The sequence below is a fragment of the Hirundo rustica genome, chromosome Z, assembly GCF_015227805.2.
Source record: "Hirundo rustica isolate bHirRus1 chromosome Z, bHirRus1.pri.v3, whole genome shotgun sequence".
NCBI classification, from domain to species: domain Eukaryota; kingdom Metazoa; phylum Chordata; class Aves; order Passeriformes; family Hirundinidae; genus Hirundo; species Hirundo rustica.
The window spans coordinates 82,126,113-82,137,792 of record NC_053488.1 but is presented as its reverse complement, the minus strand read 5'-3'; the positions used below and the strand labels follow the sequence as shown (position 1 = coordinate 82,137,792).

At 42.2% G+C, this 11,680-nt stretch overlaps 1 protein-coding gene across 2 annotated transcripts in view; it reads left to right on the top strand.

Moving 5' to 3' along the window:
* The first annotated feature begins 690 nt into the window (after positions 1-690).
* Positions 691-11,680, top strand: part of FAM151B (family with sequence similarity 151 member B) — a 28,698-nt gene continuing 17,708 nt past the window's right edge. Inside the window, exons 1-6 of one of the 2 annotated variants that reach the window (XM_040089831.2) lie at positions 691-719; positions 813-938; positions 2,012-2,168; positions 4,632-4,840; positions 6,344-6,479; positions 8,074-10,600. In XM_040089831.2, the coding sequence (XP_039945765.1) occupies positions 701-719; positions 813-938; positions 2,012-2,168; positions 4,632-4,840; positions 6,344-6,479; positions 8,074-8,227 (801 nt within the window). In that variant the 5' untranslated portion in view covers positions 691-700 and the 3' untranslated portion in view covers positions 8,228-10,600. Of the gene's footprint in view, positions 720-812; positions 939-2,011; positions 2,169-4,631; positions 4,841-6,343; positions 6,480-8,073; positions 10,601-11,680 lie in introns of those variants that run through there. The other variant, XM_040089832.2, reaches the window with a different exon arrangement.

Genomic DNA, 11,680 nt, shown 5'->3' with positions numbered 1-11,680 from the left:
TTACAGAAAGACAGAGCTGGTAGCTTCCCAAGCACTGCCCCTCTGTCAGGAACGATGGCATTGCCATGCAGGTTGTGTGACCCCAGCCCAGCTCTGCACCTGCCCAGGGGTGAGTTGTACTGGCATGAGCAGGGTTCAGCTGCAGGACATGTGGACCCCGAGCACTTTGACAAGTTCGCAAGCATACATGGAGGTACACCAACATCCTGGTTTCACACAAAATCACAGAATTAAGTTGGAAAATCCTTCCCAGCTCATCGAGTCTAAGCTGTGCCCAATCCCCAACGTGTTCCCAGCCCAGAGCCCTCAGTGCCAGCTTCAGCCCTTCCTTGGACGCTTCCACAGGGAGGGGGAGTCCAAACCTCCCTGGGCAGCCCCTGCCAATTCCTGACCACCTTTTCCATGGAGAAATTCCTGCTGGTGTCCAACCTGAGCCTCCCCTGGCACAACTGAGGCTTGACTACATCCCGTCCTACACCATTCGGAGTCCCGGGCTGTCCGTGACTACGGGCTGCAGCTACTGCGTGTCCCACGGATCAGGTCTTTCCTTGCTGATGAGGCTTCAAAGGACGCAGAGATAGATCATCCCGACTCGGGATAATGCTGACACCTTCCGCATCGCTCCCCGGCCCGGCCCCGCCCGGAGCGAAGGCGGTGGGGCCCAGCCCCCGGCGGGGCGGGTCCGGCCCGGGGCCGAGCCATGGCGAGCGGGGCGCGGGGTGAGCGGCGGCGCTCGGCGGGGCGGGGGCCGGGGCTGTGGCGGGCTCCCTGGCGGGCGGGCCGCGCTGAGGGATCTCCCCGTGTCCCCGCAGGCGCCTGGAGCGAGTGGCCCGTGGATCACTTCCTGCGCACCGGGCGCATCGGAGCCAGGGACGGGGCCGCCGTGCGCTGGTTCCACGCCGCCAACAGCCGGGCCCGGGCGGCCGAGGCCGCGCGAAGTGAGTGTGGCACAGGCCTTTTCCTCTTCCCCTTCCTCCTCCTCCTCTTCCTGTATCCCCACAGCTCTTAAATCCCTCCGGGGATGGGGATTCCAAACCTCCCTGGGCAGCCCCTGTCAATTCCTGACCACCCTTTCCACGGGGAAATTCCTGCTGGTGTCCAACCTGAGCCTCTCCTGGCCCAGCCTGAGGCCATTCCCTCTCCTCCTGTCCCAACCTGAGGCCATTCCCTCTCCTCCTGTCCCAGCCTGAGGCCATTCCCTCTCCTCCTGTCCCAACCTGAGGCCATTCCCTCTCCTCCTGTCCCAGCCTGAGGCCATTCCCTCTCCTCCTGTCCCTGTTCCCTGGGAGCAGAGCCCGACCCCTCCGGCTGTGCCCTCCTGTCAGGGAGTTGTGCAGAGCCAGAAGGGCCCTGGTGCACCAGCCGGGGCTGCAGGGAATTGTATGTAAATTTATGTGAATATTAGAAAAATACATATTTGTGTAAATTTATGTGTAATTTCGTTTGTCTTGAATATCGTCACTAGTTTTTTTCTTCGTATTTCAGTCTTCACTGTGTGTATTCAATTCTCTGCAAAGCTGGCAGCACTGCCCAGATTCATTATATAAATATGTTTTCCAGAGCCTGAGCACTCCTAAGAAGCCTCTTTGCCTGTCTTGTGTGTGAGCTAACATTTTCCTGGTCAGTTTTGGCAGTGAGTCAGAGGGAATGCTTAGTCTCTGCCAGTATTAAATCCTGTGCTCATCTTTCCTCTCTCAGGAGCCTTATTTTGGGAGGAAAAGATCTGAAATTTAAAAAGAATGGATTCATATGTTGGATGTCCGTTTTTCTGTTCCCATAAAGAAAAAACCCCACGTGGTTGCTTGGCCAAATGCACCCTCAAAGATCAATTGTCACATGGTTGTAGGCTTGCAAAGAGTTTAGTGACTGAAAATGCCCCAAAATTGCATCTTTGGTGTCACAGAGAGTAGTTCTCATTGGAGTAAGGGTGCACGGGCTGGTGTAGACAGACTTGCTGGGTAATTGTTGCCCTGAAGCACTGAAAGCTGGGGTTTAATTTCTCAATCCCCAGGTGATGTGCACATGGTGGAGGTGGATGTTCTCCTTCGGGGAGGTGACAGGGACCCCATCCTGGCTCACCCCCCAGACACTGACAGCGACATCACCCTGCAGGAGTGGCTGGAACAGATGGTCAGCACCAATAAAGGCATCAAGCTGGATTTTAAGAGGTATCTCAACAAAAAGATTGTTATGTTTGCATTCTTACTTGTTACAATTCTACAGGTGATTGTCAGCCAAACCCCTCCTTTTTGTGCAGTTTAGCATGATGCATTCAGAAGCATAATCCATATGGAAACATAGTCCATAATTCTCAAAGCATGGCAAGAGGAAAACCTTTAAAAGTGTTTTGAACTACAAATAATGATTTTTTTTATTTGGTGGGTTAGGTGCTTTGAGCAGAACTTTCCCATCAGGAAGGTGAAATGTTGGTGCCTCTCTGGAGGCTCCTTCCTCTGGCCTCACTAATAAAATGTTCAGAGGCTCATTCACAGTTTGAACCGTTAGCTGTTTCATTTCATGAATGGAAAACGCACCTGAAAACCCCATGAATTTCCTTGAAACAGTTTGAAATGAGCTGTGATTTCCAGACATTGACCCCTTAAGCTCTTTGTTTGAATTTCCATGTGCTCAGTCTGTTATGGCAGCAAATTTCAAATCAATGTACTCTATAGAAATGCAGAAACCCCCCCACGAGATAGTTGTAAAATGTCATTTATGGCTGTGGTTCTGTGTAACACAGTCACAGTTTTCATGTGAAAATTCGTGAAAGTAAAAAACATGGGCAGGATAAATCCTTTTATTGTCACAGGATCTATGTGTGTCCTTCTGGGCAAAGAAGGGAGAAAAGAGCAGTAGGCATTTGTTTGGGCTTATTTCTTGGAAGTTTTGGTGGGGTTTTTCCTCCATTTTAATTATTTAAATTTTTAACTACCTACCTTTCATTTTTCATGTGGAATTTACAGCCAAGTGCACTGATTCAAAAAAGTACATCGCATTATAAAAGTCTGATTGTATAAAAGCATTTAAAAATACATCATGCAGTGCAGATAGAGTCAAATAAGTGATAACAGAATTTGATGTTCCTGTGGATAATATTTATTTGGATAAATACTCAGTCATTTCCAAATTTTTGGAGATTATTTCAATTGTGCTTTAAAAATCTCCTTTTTGTATCTCTGCTCTATCATCTTGATTGACCACATAATTACATTTCCTGCTGTCTTTGGCTACTGAAATTAATGTATTCTGCAAAAAGTCTTCAGTGTGCCGCTTCAGAAATGCCAAAGTCATTTCACGTGAAGTCAGCAGCAAGTCTGAATTTCTAAGTGCTGTGCAACTAACCTAAATGTTCTCTGGGGTTTGCAGTTTTTTGGGCTTGGATTTTGTTGTTGTTGTTTTGCTTTGGTTTTTTTCTTGTTTTTTTTTCTGTCTTGTTGCTTGGCTTTGGCCTTTTTTCTCACTACGTTACTTTATACTTTGCAGTACAAGGGAAGGCATTCCACTGGTTCTGACAATCCCTTGCATATGTGAAAATATAAGCTGTTCTACCCCCAGACAGTGTGAGAAAAGCTGAATCCCACATGTTAAAGCAAACCATCACTGACTTTTTTGGTAGAGAACTTTAACTCATCTCAAGTGAGTGAGTGAGTGGAATTCTTGCCTCTGTGCAGTTTTCCCAAAAGCACAAAAGACAAAATACACCAAGTGACTTTACAGAGGAAACAAGCCAAGCAGCTCATGGGACTAGTTGTTGACTTCAGAACTAACGTAATTCCAAAACTCTGACCATAGTGATTTTAAATTCCTTGATGTTACATAGTGCATTAATTAATGTGCTGTGACAGAAATGGTGTTCATTTCTTTTCCCCGTTGTTCCCCATCTCCTTTCCTTCCACAGTACTTTGAAAGTTTTGATAGCCCAGAGTTAGAAAAAAGCTGTTTGTGCTTTGTTTTTTGGCTTGACAGGAGAGCAGGAATATGTGAGCATAGATTTTGTTAAATGCTCACGGGGTGTCTGCGCTGGTTCCTCAAGTGATGCCAGCTCATATTTAACAATATAATGATTAGCTGATCATTGGACAGGTAGGCTTCTGTGTGCTTCCACACTTTGGAACAGTGGGAAAAACAGGAAAAACCACAACCAGGCATTAAAAGTTCAAGTGGGTGCCTTTTCTCTCTTTTAGTTGTCTGAAACTGGTCCATGTTGTGCTTTTTATTCTCCTAGTACAGGTGCATCACCTTGCATGGATATGAAGGTAATTTTGAGTCTGGATCTGACATAGTGATAAAATCTTTGCCACTTTGGGCATGGTTAAGGTGGGGAAAGATGATGTTCACTCTCTGGACTGAATTTACAGCATTTGTGGCTTTCAGGTCTGATGAAACACAAGTGTTAGAGACTACAGTGGCTTCCTTTGTTAAAACCCTTCTCAGGCCTGAGATGAAGAGGTGACAAGGCTGGGGTCATGAGGTGAGGCCAGGAAGTGCTGGGAGCAGAGGGTGGGGGTCTGGGGGTTTTACTCCCGCAGGGGAAGTCAGCGGATGGCAGCGGGTACTCACCTGGCAGGGAGGGTACAGTGACACGGCGGTGACACTCCCATCCCGTGACCCTGCCCTGTGTCCTGGCACAGCCTGGCCGCCGTGGGACCCTCACTGGAGCTGCTGGGGCAGGTGGGACAGCCCCTGGACAGACCCGTGTGGCTGAACGGGGACGTCCTGCCCGGGCCCTGTGGGAGCTGTGCGCCGCTGGACGCCCACGCCTTCCTGGGCACTGTCACCTCATCCTGCCCCGATGCCACCCTGTCCCTGGGCTGGACCACAGGCTGCCATCAAGGGCAAGGTAAGGGCAGGGCTCGTTTGCTTCCAGTGTGTGTCCAGTTGGCAGGCTGGGAATTGCAGTGATTGTGGAACCCTGTCCTGTGTTGAGGTGTTTGACAGAGTGCTGTACAGCAATCAGTCCAGTGCTGCAGTGGCACAGCTGGGTGAAAATCCTATCCTTTTGTTCTTAAAATAAGCTGGTTTGTAGTTCAGCTCCTTCTCACCTGCTGAGCACTTCTGAGGGACAAACTCCTTAGCCTCAGTTTCAGGGAGGGCTCTTCCTGAATCCTGGGTGCATTGGTTTGGTGATCGGAATCCTGGCGTGTGTCCTGAGATAAAACAGTTCAGCTGAAAACGTGAAACTTTATCTCTGCTTTTTTTGATCACTGAACTCAAACTGTCAGCCTTATCCCTAACATTTCATTTCTTTTGGATACTTGAATTTTTGCAGTAAACTTTCCAATTTTCATTATGATAGCGTCTTTTTCACAGGCTTTCTCTTGCAATTCTCATTAGGAGAAGCAGAGTCCCTTCCAACATTGACTGGGCCACCATGGCAGGATTATATGCCATTCTCATTGCTACTTATTCATTAGCAAGATTTAGTATTTTATTATATGATATACTGCAATTGTATTAAACTGTTCGGTGCTTTCTTCTAAATATTTTCAGCACAGGAAAAATATCAGGAAAATGCATTAGAAATATTGGGTAACCTGTGAAAACAAGCTTAATTTTATCTCCATTCTCTATTTCAGGTTGTGGGAATACTAAGTAAGGTTCTACTCTAAAACTTAAGAAAACCAGCTCATTTGAGTGGTTTCACCTAGAAATTGCTGCTTGCCCAACAAATTTTTTTTTTTTTAATATTTAATGCTTTATTACTCTTTCTAGTCATTACATTCCAAATTCTGGAAAAAAAGTTAATAACTGTTGTTATAGGATTTTCATAGCCTGTAGAAACAAAAGAACAGTTAAATATAATTTGACATAGCTCCAGTCCTTGTAAAAATCTCAGCAAAGGAACTGTCAGTATTTTAGATTGCTTGATTTTAGCAATTTTAGGCACAGAATGTGTGTGTTTGATTTTTATATAACTTAATTCCTAGTGGATTAATTTAACTTTCTGTCTTATATTTTTCTTCATGTTTTTATTTTTAAAGGGTCCCTGACAGTGTTAAATTATGAAGTCAGTGGCAGCAGAGGTTTTTAGAGAAAGGCCCAAGATGCATTATAAAAGCCACACTCTGTAGCTGTATGTAAAGTAAATGAATACAAATGTAAAGTATGGGAAATAAAAGTTTTCATAGTAAGTTCATTTTCCACATTTATATTGCATTTATAGCATTTTTCCTCTGGGACATCCGTTGTTCAGAGCCACGCAGCAGTTCCATTGTGGAATTACGCGGTTTTCAGGAGAGCTGGACGTGCTGGTTTTGTGTCTCAGAAGGGACAGCAGGGCCCCCTTGCTGTGTCTGGGGCTCTTCGGGGCTGTGGGAGGTCTGAGTGCTGTGTCTGTCCCCAGGCTACGAGTGGCCCATGGTGCAGGAGATGTCCCGGCTGTGCCACCCCCTGTCCCAGCCCGTGACCTTCGCGGTCAGGGCCGCGCTGGTGCCCAGCTCCATCCCGCAGCTCCGGTGGCTGCTCCAGCAGTCCCACAGGTGAGTGCTACTCCATCCAGCATCCCACAGCTGCAGGGGCTGAGCCAGCAGTGCCACGGGGCAGTGCCAGGCCCTTGGCCCTCACGTGTGTCAAACTGTTTGTGTCAAACAGCATGTGCCCGTGTTCATCCCAGTGGCACTGGAAATACTTCTTCTCTCAGTCCTTTACTTCCCTCAGGTCTCAAAGCATTTGATTCCTCAGACAGAAGTGGTCACTAATAATTTCTTTAAAGCAGTTAAATTCCAGAATCTTCTTTTTCGTTACCTACTATAAAGACTTTTAAATGGTGCATGGGTGTGTAATCCAATTCTGCTGTGAGCATTTCCTGAGATGAATACAGTTAAATAGACTAAATAGTTTGATGTTGCAATGGGGAATTCATCCGATCCAAAGACTTTGTATTGGGCTCGCTATTTATATTTTTTGTAGCAATGTCTCCTGAAAAATGTCGAACATGATTTTTAGATTGGAAGTCAGGTGTTGCTCTCCAAGCTAATTAATTTTGCTGAGGCCCTTGAAATGTATTCAGGGTTTTCATACACCAACTTACAATTTCCTTTAAAAATTGTTCTTACAAACCCCTAAACATTTCATTATAAAACTTACTCACATTTAATAGAATGAGAATAAAACCAGCTTCCCACATATTGCCATTTACTCATCTTTTTCACCTGCTCTGCCTATCCAGAGTTTAATAAAATTGTTCCAGTCAAGGTCAAAGCCCAAGACAGAAAATGTGAGAGAGTCTCTGAGAAATTTCTAATTATTTAGAAACAGGGTGGACAAATAAAGTGGTGATGCTCTTTTTTTTACAGTGAAGACTCAAGACAGAAATTAGAATTAAGCTGTTTAAACTGGGAAATTAATTTTAAAATATTGCACTAAGAATATGTCTTACGAATTGTGCCAATCTCAAGTATCATTAGATAAAAATGTTATTCTCACTATATTAGGATTTTCTCTTTTACCTCAGCATAAAACTCAGGGGGGGTTTTCAGTGGAATGAAGACAGAAATTCCTGAGCCAGTTTTACTCACATACAACTGAATTCTGATTTACCCATTTTTAAAATTAATACAGTTTTATTAAACAAGGGGGAAAAACTAAATATATGTCATGTGGAGCATATGGAAATAATGCTTTAACTGAGTAATGCTTTGGGGGATTTCAGTGTTTTTTGAGAGGTTCTGTGCAATTAATGAGAATTGGGTTAGGTGGCATCTCTACACATCACTGACGTGACAAAGCACAGAGCACAACAATCACCCACATTTGGGATTGCATTATATTTCCTGCTTTGAGGCTCAGCTTGTGATTATTGATTACTTTATCAAACCTTAAATGCTCAGTCTGGTAAATCTCTTCACTGGATATGTACCTGAGCTTTTTATTTAACTCCTTCTGAGGTTTCACAGATAAATTGGTCTGGGGGTGCAGTTGTTTGTATTTAATTACGTTTCTAAAATTAAGATGCTGTAATCCTGAGTATTTTTAGGAGCCTGTTAGTGCAATGTCTTTCTGGTTTACTTGCTTTATCTCAACATACTCTTTTTGTCTTTGTTTTATTTGTTTTCTCCCTTTTTCTGGACATAGATACAGCCTCACTATTTGGACAGGAAAGGAGGACATGTATTCTATAGAAGACTTGCTTCTCATCCGAGAAAACTTTGATAATAGTAGGGTTTATTATGACATTTTTGAGCCACAAAATTCTGAATTCAAAAAGGCCATTGGAATAGAATCATAAATGCAAAGCAGGCAATGCCTGACCTTATAATGCTTTATATTGTAAACTTCTTTCAATGTGAGGATTTTTGGTTCAAAGAAATTCATTTTCCTTGCCACAAGGACTGCGTTGAGCAGTTCTGTGGTCGTTGGAGGAGCTTTTGTTCGGCACTTTATAGAAAGGCCTCTCAAATAGAAATGTAGTGCCTTCCTCATTGTTCCCTGCTCGCTGCGTGGGATCCGTGGTGCCACACGCTCCAGGAGGGGAGAATGGCTGCTGGTTCTGTGTCGGGGCTTTTTTTTGAGATTTAGGTGGTTTTAGAGTCTTTTGCTTTTTTGCACAGCTCTGTGCTAAACTGATGAAAGAGACGGAGTGTTCATGTTTAGATTTTTTAAGGTTGCATACTTTGTTTATTGTTTCTTATCTTAAAATTTTTTTAGTTCAACTAGATCTTTGCAGCTCAGAGGAGGTATTAATGGCATTGGAACAGCTGTGATAGAAAAGTTGTTACATTTCTTAATCCTAAATCTTGAGTTATGATGATTTCACATTAAAGTTCAAGACTCCCTTTTGTTACCTACATCTCTTTTGAGAGATTTATCTAATAATTGTTTTCTTTTATCAAGGGGTAGGGCTTTCTTCATTTTGGTCATCCATTAAGGTATGCTTGGCTAAAATGAGGAAGTATTTTTCCACATAAGGAAGAAAACTACCTGATTATACTTGGGATACCTAAACAGAGTACTTGATTTAATTTGCAGCGCCAAGTGGAGTGAGTGTCAGTGACCACCAAAGGGTCGGGCTAGGCAGTGTGATTTCTATAGTGAGTTTGGAGAAATGACTTTTCAGTTGTGGTTTGTTGAAGGCAGTTGCATTCATTGATTTGCAGGATTTCATCTCTCAGTGGTAGACCTCCTTGGGACCACAGGGACTTATTTTTTTGTTGTTTAGAAATCTGCCCACTGACCAGTTCCCACGTGAAGTACTGGGATTTGTTAAAACTCATTAAACTATTAAGTAAAAAAACTCAGCAACTGCCAGAGATATTTTTAAGGAAGAAGTATATCTGGGCAATATCTGTGGATCTCAGTAAACAGGGATAATCAGATAAAATTAAAAGAAGACATCGTCTGGATTACCAGGAAATGGCTATGTGGTGAACTTGATTACTATGTATGGATTATCCTATATATATAAATTTCTGTATGTAACTTTTACTTATGAATCTTTTCTAGTCCGCTGTGAAGTTGTTTGTCTAGCCTGACGTGCACATAAATAGATTAATTTGATTTTGTTTCTCTTTGTTTATTCAAATGCTCTCCTAAAATAAATCGTGTTGCTGTGGGGCTGGCAGTGAGACAGTAAAGGGCAGATGAAGTCAGGTATTTATTCTGGTGCAAACAGCAGGTCTCTGTTGTTCCAGTTATAGCTGTCTCTTATTTTAGTGTTTTTTCATTTAACTTCTTTCGAGGATCTGTTGCTTGTACTATAAAAACATTTGTCATTTAATATAGTTTCAAGCCTTGTATTTCTCTGTGAATTTGAAGGATATTGTAACTAGATAACATGGTAGAGAAGAGAGTTGTCATTGTGTCCTGCCATGACAGGGAAGCATCATAGTGGCAGCAAAGCACTAGATATTTTCCAAGGTTTCTGTTGTTTAAATGTGCTCTAGAATCAAGGAAATGCCCCCAAAGACACATTTTCCAAACATGGTTCTTCTTCTGACGTTCTTCTCTTCTCCATCTTCAGTGTTCATTCAAAGTGTTATGCATTTCTTAACCGGCTCTGACTGAAATAAAAATCAACACACAAAGTATTTTTTTTCAATTCATGCCTTCAAATTGAAGCTGAAATTATGTTGATAGTCTTTAAAACTCATTTAATAATATGGTGATTAAATGGCCCCATCATTTTCTCTAAGGAATAAATATAGAAATTTGAGTGTTGGGAATTAAAAATATTTGGATTGGTTTGTTCAAAAAAGATTAGGGAGAGCCTATTAGAGTACATGAATTGTATCCTACATTATATCCAAGAAAGACAGGGACTTTTCCATAGACTTTAGTGTTCCTCTGAAATTTTTTGATTAAAATATCTTTATATTTTCAGACTATTTCTTTTAATAAGGGTACAGGTACTACTATAGTAAGAAGCATTCTAGTAAGAGGAAGTTGTTTGGACAATTGTTTACAGAAATTTCTTGATCCATAACCTTATATTAATTAGAGATGTTTTTCTAACCAAAATACTTAATTTCTTGACATTTTAATTGAAAGCTAATTGTGTTTTCAATTTGCTGTTGTATTTTGATGCTCCCAGACACCTGCTTTTCAGTTTGGTGGGTTTTGGTGGTGTGTTTTTTGTTTTGTTTTGTTTTTGTTGATGTTGTTGTTTTTTGTTGTTTTTGTTTTGGTTTTGTTTTTGTTTTTCCAGGAATATCTGTTTGCTTCTAGTAAAATTAAAAGTAATGTACTCTGTTGTCTTCTGAAGTTTGAACTTAGATATTTTTGGGGTAGTTGCATGGTAATTTTTAATATCCCAATGCTTCAGCTTTATTTCATTGAATTCCCTTGAAATACTACTTTTACAGGTTTTTTGACCTAATTCCCTTGACTTGATTGCCTTGAATTTTCCAGGGTTTCCAGGGATCCCCTCTGTCATTGTTGGTTCCACTGCTTGGTTGTGTTCTTTCCCCTTGTTGTAGAGGAAAACAGTCACAGGTTCATAATCTCAGTGGGGATCTGTCCAAGCAGAACTAGTGTGTTTTTAAAAGGTGCTCCCATTAATGCGCTTTTAAAATAAATGTACAGGTCAGGTTTATATTTAAAAATTGACATTTTTGAGAGAAAGCAGGCTGTAACTCTGTCTGAAACACACATGAAAGTGTTCAAAATTGCTGATGTTTTCAGGGAAAAAAAACAGGAATTTACTGCAGTCCCTCAGTGTGCCCCTTTGTCTGGGTTACAAGAACTTGGGAATACATAGCCCTGTGTACATCTCTAGAAAACATCTCTGATGTTCAGCATAAGATCTCAGCATTATTTTTAAATAGATGGACATGCATTTTGGGACAAAACACCTGGATTAATGAGATCTGCAGCTGCCTGCGTCATCAGTGCAGGAAATGCCTGGCTCAGGTAACAGGTGCTGCCGAGAAACAGGAATTTTGCATATTTATAAATACATACATACATGCATACATGTATACATATATATATGTATATGTTGGGGTGCTTTTTACAAAAAAGGTCAACTTGTGTACAGGAGTAAAAGACCTATTTTCTTTCCAAGAAGTTTAACAGCTGGGTCTTTTACTGGAATATTTAATGGTAACAATTGGAATTTTATCCCTTTAACTCTGACAGCCTCCCCCGCCCCAGCTTTCTTAAGGTGTTTTGTTATGAAACCTATCTCTTTGAAGTTAGTGCAGTGCCAGTAATACTTTACGGTGAAAATCTAAGAATCTTTATT